At 52.5% G+C, this 19,285-nt stretch overlaps 6 protein-coding genes across 6 annotated transcripts; 3 read left to right on the top strand and 3 right to left on the bottom strand.

Annotated features, from left to right (window-relative positions):
• Positions 1-1,364: 1,364 nt before the first annotated feature.
• On the top strand, positions 1,365-1,947 carry J7T55_006609 (uncharacterized protein; the record flags this gene model as incomplete). Its single annotated transcript, XM_053130554.1, has 3 exons — positions 1,365-1,552; positions 1,611-1,741; positions 1,805-1,947. The coding sequence occupies 3 exons, from the start codon at positions 1,365-1,367 to the stop codon at positions 1,945-1,947; spliced, it is 462 nt and encodes a 153-aa protein (XP_053001373.1).
• Positions 1,948-3,705: 1,758 nt separating this feature from the next.
• J7T55_006608 (uncharacterized protein) lies at positions 3,706-4,738 on the top strand (the record flags this gene model as incomplete). Its single annotated transcript, XM_053130543.1, has 3 exons — positions 3,706-3,747; positions 3,800-4,242; positions 4,309-4,738. 3 exons carry the CDS (start codon positions 3,706-3,708, stop codon positions 4,736-4,738), a joined length of 915 nt encoding a protein of 304 aa, XP_053001372.1.
• Positions 4,739-5,016: 278 nt separating this feature from the next.
• J7T55_006607 (uncharacterized protein) lies at positions 5,017-6,749 on the bottom strand (the record flags this gene model as incomplete). Its single annotated transcript, XM_053130532.1, has 4 exons — positions 5,017-6,012; positions 6,080-6,363; positions 6,437-6,572; positions 6,639-6,749. The coding sequence occupies 4 exons, from the start codon at positions 6,747-6,749 to the stop codon at positions 5,017-5,019; spliced, it is 1,527 nt and encodes a 508-aa protein (XP_053001371.1).
• A 1,176-nt stretch (positions 6,750-7,925) lies between these two features.
• On the bottom strand, positions 7,926-9,262 carry J7T55_006606 (acid phosphatase PHOa; the record flags this gene model as incomplete). Its single annotated transcript, XM_053130521.1, has 3 exons — positions 7,926-8,664; positions 8,736-9,049; positions 9,125-9,262. The coding sequence occupies 3 exons, from the start codon at positions 9,260-9,262 to the stop codon at positions 7,926-7,928; spliced, it is 1,191 nt and encodes a 396-aa protein (XP_053001370.1).
• A 793-nt stretch (positions 9,263-10,055) lies between these two features.
• On the bottom strand, positions 10,056-12,641 carry J7T55_006605 (uncharacterized protein; the record flags this gene model as incomplete). The annotated part of the gene is made up of 1 exon (XM_053130510.1): positions 10,056-12,641. One exon carries the CDS (start codon positions 12,639-12,641, stop codon positions 10,056-10,058), a length of 2,586 nt encoding a protein of 861 aa, XP_053001369.1.
• A 1,817-nt stretch (positions 12,642-14,458) lies between these two features.
• On the top strand, positions 14,459-17,961 carry J7T55_006604 (uncharacterized protein; the record flags this gene model as incomplete). Its single annotated transcript, XM_053130499.1, has 5 exons — positions 14,459-15,071; positions 15,267-15,452; positions 15,541-15,565; positions 16,024-16,082; positions 16,307-17,961. The coding sequence occupies 5 exons, from the start codon at positions 14,459-14,461 to the stop codon at positions 17,959-17,961; spliced, it is 2,538 nt and encodes an 845-aa protein (XP_053001368.1).
• Between the last annotated feature and the right edge of the window lie 1,324 nt (positions 17,962-19,285).

Raw genomic sequence — 19,285 nt, 5'->3', positions numbered from 1 at the left:
CACCATTATGGTGGTTTCAGCTGTCGGTGCCGTGTCAGTCTCACCAACGTTGAATCACGTCAATTTTTGTCTGTGCTGGCCTGGAAAATTTTGGAAGTTTCTCAATTCTTTTTTTGTATACTATGGAGTTCCAGCCTCAGGTGTGTTATCCAGGAAGAGGAACATGTGGCCAACTCCAACGACGTATACAGAAACTTGCAAAAGAAAAGGCCTGTTAATATCCTTCAACTTTGGCCCCTTGAGTGCGCATATAATTGCAATCAGATGTCGTGTTCGAAGCTCAGATTCCCCCCTCCAGAGGTTTACCACTTCGGTCTTTGACTTGCCCATGACTCCGGTAGCGTATCCGCGGCCCCTGTTCTCGGCCATAAATAACAAATAACTGTTGAAATTCAATTCCTCATCTGTTTTTTGACTCTGCGTATTTCATGATGGGAACCGGCCAGAATATTGCGGCTGCTGTCGCCGGGATATATCTTTGTTATTGTTAGTACGTCTCACCGGCACATGTGTGACACTACTGATTCGGAGTAGAGGTAATGAACTCACATTGGGAGGCCCATTCCAGCCTTTCGAATCAGGCTCATCCAATCCGCAGGGGCTCTTACTTCTTGCCGTTGCTTGGATAGTTTGCGCAGTCCTTGTGATGCGTACTGGTAGAAAGATTGTGTTGATGTGGCGGATGATGCGCCTCTGGAGATTGAAGGGGCAGAGCGAGCGGTCTGAACCACAACGCGACGAGTTGGCTGCCAGACTTGGGAATTCATATTTGCGATATCTGTGTGATTCAAATAGCTTTGTGAGAGTCAATGAGGTGAATTGGTGTGTTAGCTTGAGGCGTATGGATTATGATTGATCAGTGTTGTCTCTAATGGAAAAGGCAATACTTTACTGGTCGGAAACAACGGTATATATGTACTTGATATCGATGCAGCTGTGGAGTGGCTTCTGCAAGCCGGAGGGGATGTCGTTGAAACCATCGCGGAGGTCCTTTCGAGAACGAAACCGTTCGACCCGGTGTTCTATTAGACCATCAGTCGACCGGGCTGGAAGCTTGTATGACCATATTCGGAAAGACTATGATTATGCTGTGATAGTCATACGATAAGATCCACCTGTTTCGTGCAGCACAGCGCGTATGTAGCACAGACCGTTGAGACACACACCTGTGGGCCTACCATGACCTCATTCCCGTAACCTTAAGACGGCAAGTCAGTATTGCCGAGCATTACTGCAGGACAACATCCGTTCCGATGGCCCAGACTGTTCTAAAGGGATCTGGATCTTTAAAAACGTAGATAAGAGTGCACCGGAATGTATGCGTCGATTCCGGAGATTCATGATCCCACATTCATTATAGCGTAATGGTGCACTGTCTCAGTATTGCCCAAGGGCGGCCGGATCGGTGTGCAAGTCTATATGCGTGCATCAAAGTCGACCTATGCTTGCTTGTGCACTCCACAACTCGTGCATCCGTTGATCTTCCGAGCACGTTGTCTTGCCACATCACCTCCATCTCCCCGGGGCTTGCACTACGCGACGGCAACGCCGCGTCACTTCCTAGCTCAGTGACTGGGTCGTACGCTGGCTGGCTCAGTGCTCTCTACCAGAGCGGAATACACGCACGCCGTGCTTGTGCACACGGCAAGCTTATCGCCCGTTGAGAGTTCGGAGCTCGCCCTCTTCCAGTTCGTCGGACGCCGAACTGCCCGGATGAGCCCCAGCAACTTATTGCATAGTGGTACGAGCCTACAGTCCTCCATATGATATACGATTAGTCTTGACAAGTTAATCATCAGCCAAGTCCAGGAGAGGCTGCAGAAGGTCAGGAACAACTTTGCGCAAAATCCCGAGCCGCGAATTGAACTTGATTACGTGGAGCTCATCAGTCCGTTCCGGACATATAGAGCATCACTTGTCCCATATGCACTGGAGAACCTGACGTGAGACTTGCTGTGATGCGCCATGGAATCTTCGTTCGAAATCGCAATGTGTCAAATATTTTCCGGTGAGTGTTGTCTCAAGCTATAATCAATGTGCAGGTATAAAATCACTACTAGATCGATGTGTGATGCGTGCAGGTGGGTAGAGCTGCGGCTCGAGCCCATTTGAAACCCCTAGCACAATGAAAAGTAACCAAAGGAGCAGAGCTTTCACAGTGTAGAGCCATTTTTCATAAGAAAGTACAGCTACGTGAATAAAACATAAATTTAAGCTATGGCACTAGCTGTACCAGATGGTGGGTACGCTCTGATGCAATATATCACCATTTGACAATCGAGTAGTAATCATAGTTCTGTGCTCCTTTGGTGACCAAGTCCGGAACTTCGAATTGTCATTCAGCGATTTTCATATGAAGCTCAAAAGCGATCAAGAAACACTCAAGCGCCGCTTGGGTTCCAAATGTTCAATGCAAACAGGGTGGAAATGTTGAAATATGGTGGGGACAGATTCAGATGATATGATTTCGGCGAAACCCCTGTCCTTCTCAAACTGTCTCAAGATAGAGGATACCCTTCCACTCAGGGGAACGATTTTTAAGTGGGTTTACCACCGAAGTGGAGTTAGCAGGAGGTTTACAAAACTAGTAAGATATTGCAGACTGTATTGCCTGTGTTCGTGTCGCTTCTTTTGTCTTTTTCTTTTGTAACATAGCAATGCAAATAAGGAATATCTACGAAAGTCTAAAGTCTTTGAAGCTATGGGCGAATGTACATGCACGTTGGAAGATTAACCGATGGGATTCTGTTTCTCATTCTCCTTGCCATGTAATGGCCTTTTGTTACTCCATCAAAGAAGCCCGGAAAGAAACAATACAATAAATCCTCAAAGCACGATTTTCCATCAGAGCTTAGTCCAACTATCTCAGTGCATAGACTTGTTTACATTGGTAGAAGACAGGAGCTCGCCGAAACCGGTCGCCTCATCCATGGATGCAAAACAATCACGATCATATAGAGAAGATCCCCCTTCTAGACTGTCATTTCCTCAAAAACTACCAAGCGAGAGCCGCCAGACCGCCTACCTATCAAAGTTTTGATACTTGAGGGTGGGTATGAGAAAGCATCAACAGTCGGGCAGACAGGTGGTTGATGCCCCTTCCTAGTCGCCAGTAGCGCTCGCTTCTACTGCGAATATGTCAATTTGTCATTGTTGAGATCAGAGTCATATGATAAGTCCACCAAGACTTCGACGGTTGAATTCAGTTTATAAAGAATATTATCTCAGCTCTCTGTTGGTTGAAGTGACGTTGGTGGCGCGCTACGCTTCCCTTGCAGCGCGGGCAGCTGAAGCGCCTATGCTGAGCCTAGAGGCTGGGCAACATTCCCTCCGTCTGGTTGGCTTAAGACCGGTATTATCAATGAAAGAGGCTCAGAATGCAGGGGCCTAGGAAAACCAAATGGATCACTTTTGAAAAGGAACACCTTGGGCTAACCAAATCAAGGCGCGTCTGCCTGGAAGCACACTTGAACTGCCCTGGCGGATTGATGGCTGACTGCATGTGCTAGGCCGCTTTCAACCTCAATTTTCCCTGCAGGAGCAATTAAGTGCTTATTGGTCCGCAATAATTATGCATTCTTCCTTCAAAAACCCATCTGATGACTGTCTCTCAGTTTTACCGCAGGAAACGCGGCACGATTCTTTTCCCTTTCCTTTGTTGATGCACACGAGACTGAAGGTTCATACGTACCACTCACTGAAAAGATGCATTCAACCTTGGTCTCCGGATGGACTGTGACGAATCTTGTAAGCTGAAATTGGATAATGCTTTGAAATTTTGCACTCTAACATTAGGCAGGGTCCATTGACCACAACCTACACGGCGCCTCCGTCGTGTTCGACAGATAATGTATATATCCAAATCGGAGAGACATTCGTTGACTCGGGTACCAATGACACTCGAATTTTTCCCGTGGGCATGGCATGCAATGAGCCCGTTCCGTCGTTTGGAAGCTGTCTGCCCTCAGGCGCGAAGCTTGACGAAGCCTACAGCTCGGTAGACACTGACCAAGTGTCGGCGGGATATACGGTTGCATATTACTCTCCCGGCCTGGTCTGTCCATCTGGCTGGAGCACTGTCGGCGTTGCGACCAAGACAGAAGGAGGGTCAATTACCAGTTCCGGCCCAGGCTTCGTCAATCCTTCCCCGGAACCTGACTTCACGTACGTCAACAATGTGGGCCCAAACGTCCTTCTAGCGGGTATGGATGAGGGCGACGCGGCCGTTCTGTGCTGTCCAAGGTATGTCCCGATCTTTACGCGGTATGAATCTCCAGTTTCTCTCGAGCTAACCCAGCCCGAAATCAGCTCATACACTGCCGATGCCCAGGGAGCTTGCTCCTCTATTGTGTCATCCTACAGCGTCCCCAACGAGTATTGTATAAGGGTTATAGACGATGATAGTAGTGACAGGGCAAACACTACTCTGAGCATCTTTGGAACCACTGTGACCGGCACAGCATTCGGGACAGGCACTATTACGACTGAGACCATGACCCTCGAGACCCCGACGGAGAGCTACGTTGGCGTCTCCTACGTGGCGATGTTGTATTTGGTCCATGATGCTACAGAGACCGCCACGGGCTCCTCATCGCCGACATCGTCTCCGTCTCCGTCTTCATCTTCGTCTTCGGCTGCTTCGGCGAACGCCAGGGTCCCGAGGTTGGCGTCCGCTGCACTTATTGTTTCGACGCTGTTTGCTGCTTTCACGTCGGGCTTCATGTTGCTGATGGCTTGATTATTTCATCCGAATGCCGCGTAGATATATATGATGTTTATACGCATAAAAGCACGAGGTTCTAGTGCTGCCACATAGTACAGTAATGTTATGTGTCGATATTGCAAATACTGCAAATGCCCATCAGCTGCCTACAGCAATGCGAAGCGCGCCCGAGGCAATTTTTCTAAGATACGAATGAAACCCCCTTGTACATTAGAAAAGCTCCAGATTGGATGTTAAATCAGCCCACTGTACCCAATATCGAGGCAGAGGTTGCACTCACCTAGCCTGACCAGTCAGGTTCGATCATCCTGCAAGGTCCGAATTGTCGTAGTTTGCACCCGAATGGCCGCCGTTGTTGAAGCCGTACTGTCATGTGAAGAGCCTTTATCCTCAAAATCTAGAGGGCTTATCTGTCCCGTGCAGCCGATACACTGCGCAGAGCCCTCAACGCCGGGATCTTGACTATTCCCAACACTAATCTCGTTGTGCACGCTGCCTCTGACCGTGTCTCTCAGCTCCACTTCACTCACGTCCACGCTGCGCTTACCTCCGAGCCTCGTATCCTCCAGCAGCCTAGAATAATAGCCGGGCTGCCCTGGCTGCCCTGCAGTGTTGCCCGTCTCACCACTGTTTTTCGACATCCGCAGTGGCTTCCACCTCTTCAACTCGTGCAACTGTGCCCCCGATGACTGCGTGCTGGCCTTCCTCCCCACCGACGGGAATGCCCTGGGCCACACCCTAGCCAGGTACAGCCTGATGGCGGGCAGACTGGCGGCGATGACGCTGACGGATACCTCGAAATCGGACCAGATGTGTGTGTCCACGTAGTCCCACGTGGGGTTTCTGCTCCTCGCAAACAGGACTATGAACCGTAGGCGGACGCAGCTGGTGATCAGCACGAAGATGCCGAGGCTGAACATTATCACGATGCCGATCTTGCGGCGCCAGTTGGTGTTGAGACGGAGGATGAGCGGGAGCGGCAGCACGAGGATGGCGATATCCTGTGCGATGCTCAACCCCGCGGCGGCGTATGTCAGTGCGTTTATATTGAAGCAATGGTAGGAGCCGGGGTAGTTGCCGTCCCAGGACCGCCAGATAGCGTCGATGGGCGTGCACTGGAATATCTGCAATGTGATGATGATAAACGACGAAAGAGCAACCCAAGTCATCACTGTCCAGCAACAGACGCGGAATCGCGCGTTGGGAAAGACCCGAAGGAAAAAGAACAGGATGGATATTTTGGTTAAGCCCAGTGTGGTCAGGTAGAACGTCTCGGCCATGTAGAAAAACTAGGCTACCACTCAGCATTTCAGACTGACCACAAGGTCTTAGTATATGGGCAACGGGATTTCTCACCTGGAGCGCTAGAGTCAAGTCGTCAGGTTTGACATACCATGCGTCGACGCCAAACCCGAGGAAGACACCGTATTGCGCGACGACTTGAAAAGGAACAAACAGGACGGCGACCGCAAGCATGACCCAGTCATCCGTGTCGAACTTGGTATCCAGATACCAGCGCGAGTAGAGACGAAAGATGTTGGCGAAGAACGCCAACGCGCAGAGTGGAATGGCCCCGATCAAATCTCCCTTCCTCGACCGCTTGGGCACATTACAGATTTCTGCATTTGTCCGTGCGACAGCTGAAATAGGTAAATCGTTCGTCAGTCGAGGTGCTCATGCTTCTGGAGGTGTAGTATCTCTTCCGGGACGTACCTAGTGCATCTGTGATGTTGCAGGATGAAGTGACGCAGGACTCAACTGTGTACATGAACCATTTATCAGTGCAGGTGCATGTGATGTTGGTCATTGAGCAGTTTGATCGAGGTATGGTGTTCAGCACGCAAGTAGTCTACAGAAAGATATGTACTTGTTAGAACTCGCCACAGGGAACAGGGGCGATACGACAAAAGCTTACACCACATTGCGGCATGCTCTGCAATAATTGCAGGGCGCCCGTTGCATTATCTGGTTGGCAGTAGGTGAGCAATGATAGTGCAAAGATCACGATAGTGATCTTCAAATCCATCTTGACAACTTGCTTCCATCTGTTCTAACAGACCAAGCACGGCGATCACTAGTGACGGCGGGAGTACCGGATGGCGGACAGAATGCAGATAGCTGAGACCTCAGAGATGACGAGGCTGGGGCATAAATTGAGATCCAAACACGATAAGTCACCAGTGGATGCTCAATATTTTCCCCTTGAGGCTGGGTATGATTCTCTGGGGGCCAAAGTCTTTGTACAAGATATCTGAGCCTTCGACTCAAAAGGATGGCTTGTGGTTGAAGATCTGGGTCGTCGATTTTCGGCGGTACGGATAGCGCATGTCTGGGTGTCAAATTGAATTACAGTTACTGAATCTTGATGCGACTTCGGACTGTCATGTCTCCTAGCTCAAGAAGAAGATCTTCGCGACGAGAAGTATTCTTCGGGATGATTTTGCTCCATGGTGCCCAGTCCTAAATCTGAAGAGATTGACCTTCCAAGCCTTCCAAGTGAACTCTTCCACAGCACAAACCAACAAAGAGCCCAGAATTCGCGCGAAATGTCGCAGTGTACAAGCGGGGTGACATCGCGCTAGGAAATAGAAGTAGCAGTCCCATGGGTGCGAAGTGCCACAGATGGCACGGGCCTGTGTTCTCGTAAGGGTGACGACGTTGGAATGCGGGAGGGTGATGGTCGCCAATCTCTGTCTCGACCCGCGCGATCGACCTTTTGCAGCTCCGATTTGGCGCGTCGGTGCACTTCCTGGTTCGACTGGCGCGCCAAAGAAGCGCAGACTACTTTGACAAAGAAGGCGGGTCATAGATAGCAAAACAGTCCAACGCTTCTCGGTGTCCGACACGGCGTGCTCGCCATGGAACATAGCGATGCGATGCCATTGAGGTCTTCATAATGACACAGAGTGTTTGCAAAATCAGTACGATACAAGATTTGTTTCCCGTTGCAATGTGAACGAAACATCAGCCAAGATATCCAAGGTTTCCGGCAAGTTGAGCTTATTAGTACTTGAGTGGTCGATGGGTAGAATCACCGTGCCTCATGATGTGCTCATCACATTGGTATCCAATGAAAAGACAGAGCAGGACATCTCGTTGAATCCGTGCGCTGTAGATCAGAATCAACGAGGGCAGATTCGGCAAGATGTAAGAGTGGAACGGAATGACAACTCTATTTTTAATTTTTTTGTCTTGATATACCTCAGGTTGGCAAGACCATATTCGGCTCCTGCGCGAAATACTCTGGCAAATACGCTGACCCGTCAAAGGCCTCACCAGACCCATCATAAGGGCTCGGCTCGCCCTCCTGGGACCGCCACTTGTTATACACCTGCTGAAGCACTGGCAAGCCCCCCGCGCCGACGAGCTTCATGTTTGGAACCGGAACGGGCATATACATCGTGGGGTCTGAGTGGAAAGCGCCCGGGTATGACAGGCTGTTGTTGATACCCGCGAAGTTATCCGGGTCGCCGATATTTTCGTATCCCGTGGCGGCAGCAACGTGTTGGAATATGTTGGCCCCAACATCGTACCGCCCTAGACATGGTAGTTCCCAATTGTTCTGCAACGTTGCTAGTATAGAATAGTGTGTATAGTATGTGTCGTCCTCGGTGCCTTTCAGCTCGCTTGGGACCGCATTGCCAAGGAGCAGGGTGCTGATCTTGTTGGGGATATCGTAGGACTCGCTTTCGTCGTACGTGAGCATGATGAGGGTCCGCTCCTTGAACACGCCGTCGGCGAGGAGGGGCTCGATAAAGTGGTGTGCCCATGAGGTCGCGTACTCGAGGGTGGTATTGTGACCGTCGTTCATCATGTTGGGCGACATGAAGACGAATTGTGGCACCTGGTTCGCTGCGAGGTCTTTCTTAAAGTCGTCAAAGGAGCCGAGGGACCAGAGACGGCTCCCGTTGTTGGCGATGTTGTCGTAGGATACGAAGGGGCTACACAATAGGCCATGTTGTTAGCTTTACTGATTGCAACAAAGACCGTCAGTCCGCATTTGCCAACGCACTTGTGCTTCCTGACATAATCCCATGTCCCGTTTCCCGTGCTTCCCTCGCTCGCAAGCCCCATGAACCCAGGCCCGGGCTGGTCTTCAAAGTAGCCTCCCCACGAGATCTCTTTCGTGTCCAAGAGATCTACCACCGTCGAGACATTCTCCGGTATACGAAGGTGGTCATCGTGGTTCAGGCCGAAGTAATCGCCCCCGATAGCTGCAATATAGTTTGGTTGCGATGGGTGCGTCTGGGCGTAGAATTTGGTGAGCGAGATGCCCTCCCTTTTCAGGTCGGCGAAGTGGGCGTCCTTGACGACCTTGTCAAAGTCCTGTTGTTTCCCGAGCTGTCAGCAACCCACCCGGCTTTACGTGGTTTGAGGAAAGATTACGCGAGGCAGACAGACCTGGTTTTCCAGCCATATTGTGATGAAGCGGTCGAAGGACCGTCCGCTGTCGACGATCTTGAACTTCTGGCCCGTGCCCAGAGCCAATGCTGGTGTCAGGCCTGCGAGGCCGACGAGTAAGTTGTATAAGGATGGCATAGTCGCGTCGTGCTATGGCATCTTTGGTGCCGTTGTGAGAGTGCCAGCTGCCAGCTCTGGTGAAGATGCAAAGTGCCAAGGTGGCGGTTCGAGATGCCAGCAGCAGCGTGCGCTGCTACATAGCTAAGTATGTTTCGCGTTTCATCCGTGCCCCGCCTGCAGGGCCCGGCGTCGAGAGCTCCGAGACTGTCGCATTGCAAGTCCCAAGGGGGTGTCGACTTGGTTACAGTCGGGACGTAGAGACGGAAGAACTTTCAACTGAACATATGCCCCTTGGCTGCAAAAGCCAATTGGCCTTCCAAGTCGCGCCGCAAGTGGTTTCCTTGTGGCTTATTCTGCCGCTGCGGAAGATCCCACGGTGGGTCGACCCACTGCAGTGCATGGCAGTACCCCGGATTCCCAAGGCGGGAGCCAAACCAAGCCACCCCACGCCTTCGAGCCCCTCGGATCCAATCCGCTGCAGCGGTCTAGCACGACCATCAATTCTCTGGACGGCTCACAGTGGGCTCTTTCAGGTTGTCTTCTTCAATGATATTTCCTTTTCAGTTTTCCTCTCTCCTATTTGTTTGTTCTGTTCCTGATTGTATACACCAACACAAGAGAGAACACCATACTAAAATTACAGAACATTCTTCGACACGCGTTGGCCGAAATCAAACTCTGTAGGGAGGAGGGTATCAGAGCAGTGGGCTCATTCTTCATATACTCAATGCCACTTTTATCTTCCATTTCCCCGATACATTCATTTCTCGTCAGCAACGTGCGTCCTTGTTTGACGAAATATCTGCCCCATCTAATATGCGTCCCAAGTGTCCACTGCCCACAGCTCACCCAAGTTAAACCCAAGCATCTCCATGTTGAACTCGGGGTTGAGCGTCCCTTGGGGCTGCTGCATCTGCATTTGTGACGAATCGCGGTTACTACTGCGTTCCGGAGCAGGCCCATGCACAGGCCCGGCCCCATCGGGAGGTAGACTTACGGTGGGATCCGCCGCGGCCAGCCACCAAGGTGTGCTCGGCAGCCCGGCCACGTCCCCCCCTCCACTAACCGGCGGTCCTCCAACTCCCCCAGCAGCGGTAGCAGCAGTGACAGGCATCCCCGGGTGCAGGAAGGGCGTGATGGTCTTGGCCCTCTCGAGCAGGCTCGGTCCTTCTGCACGCGGGGGTAGGTTCGTCCCTCCACTCTGCTGCTGGGAATGTTGCGCCTGGGCGGCAGCGATCTGCTGCTGCTGCTGCGGCCCCAGCACTGGCGGTTCCTGGCCAGCAAGCAGGCGGTAGTGCAGGTTGATGAACCTCTCCGCGCTCGAGCTCTTAGCTGTCTGGCTGTCCTTGATCCCCAGGTGCGTCTCGAGCAGGCCGTAGGCAGCGCACATGATGCTGTAACCCCACGGCTCGTTGTTCCCGCAACGTAGGATCCGGTCCTCTTTCATCTGTAGGCACTGGTCTAGCAGCTTGAGAGTGTGCGGGCTATTGACCATGATCATGTTCGTACTCCCACGAGACTGAAGCATCGTGACGCTCGTCAGGTTTAGGGCAAGTGTGAGGGCATCTTCCCGAAGGAAATTCAACGTGCGGACGCCAAACTCTGTGAGCTTATCGTGCAGGAGCACCATGTCGCGCGCCGCGTTGTAGAACATGACCTCTGAGAACTGGTACTTGGAATTGACCTTGCGCATCCGTAAGAATGGCTGATGCAGCGGCATGATATACTGCCGCAGCTGCACATGGAGGAGAGTATATGCAAGTAATGGTTTCGGTGACTCCTGTTCTTCCATGCTGGCCGAGGTATCCCACGAAGGAAGCGCATCTATCTCTTGTGTGATCTCGTTCGTATAGCGGATCACTTGCTCGTAGTCGAGATCTTCGGGTGGGCCTGATAGCAGCTTGCTGAGCTCCAGCCGAAGGGGTAGGCTTTGCCGGCACAGATGCTGAAAGGAAGCGCCGGTATATTCGGAAACCGGCCTAGACGGCGGCAATTCGGTCACAGTCTCGTCAAACTCGTCGTCGTCGATGTTCCTCGGGGGTTTCACATCCAGATGAAGCGAACTGACGATGGTGGGTAAGCCATGATCGAACGACGCCTGGAAGTCAAATTCCTGTATTGTTGCCCAAAGCCTCCTTCGCATCTCTTGGTTGAAGACGGAGATGTTGCGGCTGGCACCAATCATCGCGTCGGGATCGCGGTGCAAGCCCAGGGAAATGCCCTCACGGGTCAATATGCCAGAATTCGTCCAGAATCGCTTCTTCTTCACGTTGTTGACCCTCTTCGCCAGGTATAATAGTAATGCTATCTGGTAGTGTATGAGTCGGCGATGCTTATGGCTTTGCTTCCTGTGCCATTCCTCACATGCCCATATCCACTTTTCGGCTGTCTGGTGAGCGCACGACACCATTCCTGTGAACTTGGGCGGCGAAGAGGAGTTGCTGTTCATACAAGCCGAGACTGCCATCATCGCGAGGACCAGAGCAGTGTACGCCGCTGGTCGAACCTCGGTCGGTATCCAGAACCGTTCGTATTTGCGCCTGAAGCTGGGGATGTGGACGATGCGGTGGAGCTGCTCAAACTGATCTAGGTATAGGGAGGTGAGCATGTCCGTCTCCATCTTGGAGGGCAGGAGCTGTTCGAGCTCGAGGTCGGCAGCCTTGAACTTGGCCTCCCGTTCCGCCTTCCTCTGGTCGCGGTTCTTGGTCCGCGCAGCCACGTGCAGTGGCTTGAGCCATTCTTCGGCCGTCTCCTTCATGAATGGCGACAGCCCCGTCAACTGGCTGAACGCCATGGAGGCGTTGTGGGGGCCGAAGTACCGGGTCCGGAACTCCTTGCCTCGGAAGAAGCGCATCTCGTCGCCGGCGTCATGACCGTACTGCATGAATTCGGGCAGTTTGTGCTCGGGTACCAGGTCCGGATCGGGCCTCACGGTGGCCTGAGAGGCGGCGTCGACGGCGAGGCCACCATCACTGCCGAGCTGCTTCGACAGCAGGTTCTTCAGCTGGGAGACCTCGATCTCCAGTCTTCGTATGCGGTCAAAGTCTCTGGCGCTATCCTTGCGGACGAGGTTGTCATTGGACAAAGACAGCCGGCCATCATACTGAGAGAGTTGAAGGCCGGCAGGCTTTGGTGGCGGCGCGACCCCAGGCCTGGTCTCGTATGTGCAGCGATCCGGTGTGCCTGATTTAAGACATCTCTCGCATGGATAGCCTCGGTCACACGACAGCTTTCTCCGGCGGCATTCTAGGCAGGACAGGCGGACTCGCTGTCTCTTGCGGGGCGGCTGGTCGCCGTTCTTATCCACGGAGCGATCCTCATCGCCGCCGATAGAGCTGGGCGATGAATGCTCATCTGCATGAGCAGCCTCGGACTCTGCTCTCGCAGACTCGGACATTGTTGGCTGTGGGCTGGTCGGGCGTGTCGGGGAGCCGAGAGGTGATTGCGCGGAAACCGAGATAGCCCAAGGTTCAGGCGTACAACGCAGTCAAAGGCCTAGTGCTCGCACGGTGGCTCTGGGCACCCATCGGTGTGTTGGGACAGTGCCTGGAGCCAGGCGAGCGGGCCTCATCCACTGAGAGAGCGGGCCTGGCCTGGAAGAGTGCGCTGAGGTTGATGCGGTATGATATGATAGGCTTGTCTCAAGCTGGGGCTTGCAAATCTGGCCACCATCAGGCAAGTTGTTACCGTCTAGCCTCTGGCATCGACTGAGATTTGGAAGAAAAGTCAGGATGGACCACACCATTGCTGGAAGAGGCTGTGGCCATCGGTGCGAGCACTTGGAGCGGAGCCCACGCTCTGCTCCGACCACTCGGAGCTGCGAGCTCGTTAATAAGTAGTGCAGGCCAAGTGGCGGGACTGCTCTACCAAGGCCTTAACCGTGCCCTGCTGTGCTCGTCGACAGTCCACGCCCTTCAGCTGACGTGTTGATGCCATGATAGCATTGACGATCACCTTGGTCAGGATTACTCGCACACTCGACAATGCTTCAGAATTCGTCCGAGTCTTACGTCGCTCAAGACCGTGACCGCAATGCCACTGTTAGGCATGGGGTAGGTAATGCTGTCAAGCCGAGCACCGTCAGCGATCCCAGGACCAAGTAGCGTCGCCAGACCGCCAAGGCTCGGCGATTGGGTCGGTCTCCGAGGCTCACACATTCGACAGCTGCGACAACAACAGATCTGGCCGTGCAAACTGGATTTTCCAAGAATATCGCTCATGTACAGTACGTCTGTGCAAGCGTGTTTGGCTGAGATGTAGGTCTGAAGAAATTCGTGTTCGCAAGTCATGGAGTCTGCTCCCCTGATGAGTTGACTGGCCACAGCCAAGACGAACAAGAGTCATTTACTGAACTCGAAAATTGAAATTCGGTGACGGACACATTTCGCGCTGGTGTTAGCTAACTCTAGCTTTCAGCATTAGCTCGACGGTCAGCTACCCAGTTCTCGATTGCGTAGAGCTGGATCCTGGGCAGCCAGGCAGGCGAACCTCAACTGCAATTCCGAACCTTGCAAAATTGAGTGCATTTACGAGATGACCAGGCAGCGACCATGTTGAATGCAGGGAACTCTCGATCCAGAGCCTCTGCGCTTCCTGGCTACCAGTGGTTGGTTCATTCTTCAATGCGTTGACACCAGGGTCTTCACTGGCCTCAGAATCTCTTGCTGGCGAGAGTCCCATACGATCTGGGCAATTGTGCCTCTTCTCTCTGTCCTTCATCGGTGCAGAGCCATCGTACTGACGAAGGCTTCAGACATATGGGTCAACCGCCTTGAGCGACAACGGGAATCTTTCGAAATACTTCGGTACTTTGAGGCGGTATTCAAAGCTTTCTGGAAGGTGCTGAGATGCCTGTGTTGTGATGGTGCCTTCCACAAACTTGGAGGTGATGGAGAGCCTCCGTCTGTTTGTGCCTGCCTCGTCTCAGGGCAGAGCCAGGACCATGTTATGTTCTTCCTCTCTGGCTGGTGGCAGGCTCACGTTCCACTGTGATCTTCTGAGAGAGCTTCACGTTTTGCTTTTTTGGCATCAACAGCAATAGTACCAAGCCCACAGGTCCTTCGGTCTCGTCTCAGTGTCGTCACTTTCTTGCCTTTTGGTTGAGTCAAAACCACCACATTGTGCTTCTGCTCTCTCCTCTACCTTGTGATTGTCTCTAGATCACGACCCACTGCAGAAGTGTCGCTGTTCGACCAGCCTACTGGATGGTCAGCAATGGCCATTCTCTGCTGCTGTAGCCAGTTTCGCTCCCGGAAGCGGATTCAGAATGAAGGCTACGCAGACCTACCGGTTCCCCCTCCGCCTGCAAAGCTACCTCCTCCTGTCTTGCATCCCTCTGCTACTTCTCCGGGCTCCACGCTCGCGAGATCGTCTTTGACCAATCCGCTTCCTGGAGCCGCCACAGACGCTTCAGTACATCTGGGCGAACTTGTTGTCGAGGAATCTGACGACGATGATGACGAGGATCCTGTTCAAGACAGCAGGAACAGAAGTACCAGCACCTTGCTAGCCGTCAAGTCACGTATCCGTCGCCATCTATCACAAGACTCCCTCCAGCGGCAAAGCGAGACAGAGGAGCAGATCGCCCACAGAGCAGAGGTGAAGAGACTCATGAGAAAGAGGATCCAAGAGGAGCTCCAGAGTGAAGCCGATAATATCCCTAGCCGGTCCTCTACGCCTCAGCGACATGTGCCTGGCCCTGCCACTCTCCCAGGAAATGGCCCCCGAGATACGATCGAGTTCACTGTGGACGAGAATCACAAATCCAGGGAGCTGGCCCCAATCACAGCGGACCATGTGATGGAAACAGATGAGGAGGAAGGACACCGTGAGTCAAAATCACTGTACAGAGTGTCTTCAACAAGGTCATTCGAAAATGAGAATCGCCGTCCTACAAGCCTTGCAGCCAGTGAGCCCGAGTGGATGGATGCCGATTCCCGGGCTTCTCACATTGAATGCCATCATGGCCTTCGAGAGCGCAGTTCCCTGCCTGATATTCCCAATTCCCCAGTTCTTTTTCCAGTTCACGGCTCTACCTTCCATGACGCATCGTCTCTCGCATCTTGGCGCCTGTCACTGAGTGCAGATAAACTGGCCGACCTATTCACGCCTGACAAGAGTCTTACGCTGTTTCGACCTCTTGCCAACACTCCTGCTACTTGCTCCACGGCAGATCTCAGGGAAGGTGCTTCCCTCGTGCGTCCAAGGAGTAAGTCCTCACCTTTGGGCGTTCGAGACTCAAACACCAAAGTCAGGCTCCATTCGCGTCAGGTCTCTCTTGACTCTACTCTTTGCAGTCGGCTTCCTGCTTCGAAGTCTTTGGTACGAGAGGAGTCGCCGGTAGGGCTGTGGCTTCGCACTCAGGCAATGCAGTTTCGCTCCTCCACGGCATCTCGACCACAAAGTGAGATCGGGACCGAGGAGCACAACAGTCTTCACACAGCGAATCGTCGAATCAAGACTGAGGATAGTCTCGCTGGAACGCCAACAAAACCAAGCTTGCTTCCTCAAGCTGACACACATCAACATGTGATCATCCCAGGCTCGCCATCGGACTACCGTAGCAGCACCGACACTACAAGACGGCCATTGATAACTTCAGTGCCTGTTATACACAGAGACTCGAAGTCAGCGCAAGAAAACGGCCAGTCTCAGCCCGAACGGGCGATTTATTGCGCGATGTCCACGGGAGCTAGCTGGGCCATCCCGGGGCCAGAATTCAATCGTTCCTCACTAGTATTGCCGGCGGCCAACGAGACTCACAGGTTTTCGCATGGCAGCTCACCATCGCCACCTTATCGCAAGGGCATCAGTGGGCTAAAGCTGCCGTCTTTCAAATGTGTGTGCCTTCCCTCCGTCAGGAGTCAAGTATTCACTAATATTTATCAACAGGGGCTGGTCTGGCGAGCAGAAGTCAAGATGCTTGCGGGCAAGATATGTCAATGAAACCCTGCTCAGAAGGTTCAACGACACATTTTGGAACTGTTGATTCCTGTCGAGCGACCATTGAGGCTGGTTCTGAAACTTCGAGCTTCCTGCGAAGAGAGGCTGAGCTTCAAACAGTGGAAGAACGATTCCGCAACTCTCACCTCAGAAAAGGGTCCCTAAATCCCGTAGAGAGCAAGTTCCGGGAGATCTTCGATCACGATGGTGATCCAGGTCCAAACAACAGGATATCTCTTCTATCCAAGCTACATTTCAATGTACCGAAACGAGCGAAAGTAGCAATAATCGAGACTTTGGACGGAAGTATCTCCGGACATGCTCTTGCCGGAATGCATGCATCGCCTCCGTCTGAGTTGCATAACAAGACCTCTATGCAGGCAAGTTTGGACAACGAACACCTCCAAGTCCCGGTAATTGTGCATAGAAAGAGCACCGCAAAAGCCACCGGCATAGGTCAGACGCCTGTAATCATCCATGGTAGATCCCGGCGGCTCCGTGGATTCTCGTCTTCAAAGGATGGCGACGACGCAGCTGAGCTATGGAAGCGCGCGGTGAGGGCAGAATCTGAATCGAGATCACCGAGAGGCAGTACATCATCCAACGTACCCGCCATTTGCTTGTCCCCAGCAATCAGTGACCACGGCAAAGTGCCTAAAGCACCTCAACCTTCAGGGGCCGGAAGCCTTAGTTCATCTAGGTCTGATGTGCATTCTCCGCTCTGCAAGGTGCATCCAGATTTGAGTGGCGAAGCAGCTGTTCGGGAGGCACTTCGGAGGTCCACGACAATTCTCGAGCATTGGGTTCACCGGATCGAAAGCCAGGAGCGTGAAGCCCAAGAACAGGGCAAAAACTGTGCTTCGGTACCCTTTTCCCATTACAAGGAGATGAAAATGCCTCCTGCGTCCTGGGCAAAGTTCCCCTCATACAACCGCGAGGAGCGAAATGCATCTGCTGGGGGAGACGACAACATCAAATCAAAGGACTTCGCAGTGAGGAACATTTCAGCATCGGGAAACATAATTTGGGCCACAGATAAGATGGGTAATCATCCATCATCCCAGAAGGGTATCGCGCGGACTTTTTCAGACAAGTTCTCGCAGACGTTCAAGTCACGTTTGAGCAAGCTCATCCCTGGTCGCTCCCGCACACCATCCAGAGACAGGTCGATACGAGGGGAGCGCAGAAGCAGCATACAGATGGCTGGTGACTTGGAGTATCCGGAGCTGGAGATTCTGTCAACAGCAGGTGGATACCGAGAGCTTCGTGCTCTGGAAGCAGAGATCCATGAGATGAAGGGGATCGTGGATACAAAGACACAGTCAACTCAAAATGACTTCGCCGCCCCTCCACTCAGGCCGAGCTTGGCTGAGAAAATGGCCACTGCGATGCAGCAGCATCATGGCTGCTCGGACCCCGACCTGTCCCAAGCGAGCGATGCGGCCAGTTGTGTTGCGGAAAAGGCCAGCATCGTACAAATCCGCTCCCCCGAGACCCCCACTCTACAAGTTCGATACCCAGAAGCGACACGTGCGAAGGAATCAACCGGCTCTACAGTAGAAAGATATGCCACACCACTCAGTCATCTGTCTTTGGCTGGAAACGAAACATCTCGTTCGGGGTCCCCTGACATTATCAACAAGATGCTGCCTTCTGCCGACTCTCCCAACTCAGTGAACAGCGCTAAGTCGCTCACGAGACGTGCAAGTGTACGCGCGGTCCCAAATGTCGAGGCATCCATTCTTGGTCCTCATATTTGGCAGAAACCGAGATGATCCCAGGAGGAGATCAGTTTTAATGCTTCCTGGACGTGGTTCAAGCTGAGTCATCATCTTTGTTCTCTACAATAATCCGCATCGAGTGGTACCTAGCGACTTGGTGGTATGTGATTCACTGAGTCGTTATGGGATTCGAGCAGAATTTGTGACAATGCAAAATGTTCTGTATCAACTATCGAAAGTCGCTAGTGTTCGCTACTTGGGGCAGCATTGACTGTTAGTCATTCGCATCATTGTGTGCAAGTAATTTGTCTCCCTGAGACCGGGGATATTGAATGAATACCTCTGGATGATTGATTGTGGCATATCCCTGTTACAGAGTCGGTATATTATTGGCGAGGAGCACGATTTTTGGAGCCTGTGAGTAAGAATGGGGCGGGATTAAGGTGATATGGCATATTACATACGGTGCAGACGCATCTGATCCCTGATTAATGACCCCAATGGGACTGCTAAATACTGAATCAATCAAAGACTATGTCCACGCGCATGCGACGAGACTCAGCACTTCGTTTTCCGCTAGAGAATTAGGCAATGATGATCATAACAGAGTCAGCTTACAAGGAATCGACTTGCTCACACTGCCCGTGATTTGGATTTGTCTGGTCCTAGAGCAAGCTAACAGTTCAGGGTAGTCCTCGTTTCACAACTTCGTTAGCCACCTAGCTGAACGTCTAAGGCTGATTCTCCGGCGCTTTCTCGCCGTCTTACAATAGCTGAGCTTGTAATCCGCCCTAACTTGGCCATCTGATCCTTTCGTCTCCAGATAATAAATAAGTCTAAGAGCATTGGATTCAAGGATTCTAGTGTGATGTGTAGGCTCGATGTTCGCATTCCCTGTCGCAAACTGCTTCTCTTCTTGCTTCCTGCCGCCACCTCCGGAAATCTCCTGCCTCTGGCGTGCAAGCTGCTCGCCACTGTCTTTGTCCGTGACCACTCGCAGCCCTATTTTGGGAGGGCAGTTATACATTGACCAAATACTTCGCAACACACCTCCTCGCACCCATCATGGCACGTCACCGGAGCCTCGGCCGAGCTGCAATCGACGCGTCGGATCAATTCACATGGGGGCCAGGGACATGTACGACAGTAAGCGAGACCGCCATTCTAGCCTGCCCGGTTCATCCAAGCTCTCAGCCGCAGCGCTTATTTGTTGTGTAATGTCCCGATAATAGCTCAAAGACGCTGTCGGTGTTCTACAAGCTCGAGAGATTCATTGGTGCGCTGCCCACCCTCCATCACCACCCCGTGATGACGCTTCGCACAAGCTTCTCGGGTCCTGGTCCACGCCGGCGAGATTCAGCCCCAAGGAGGGACATTA

Source organism: Diaporthe amygdali (assembly GCF_026229845.1).
Source record: "Diaporthe amygdali strain CAA958 chromosome Unknown NODE_1_length_4327563_cov_65_473760, whole genome shotgun sequence".
NCBI lineage: Eukaryota > Fungi > Ascomycota > Sordariomycetes > Diaporthales > Diaporthaceae > Diaporthe > Diaporthe amygdali.
The sequence above is the reverse complement of the archived record's forward strand: the minus strand, read 5'-3'. Positions and strand labels throughout refer to the sequence as shown.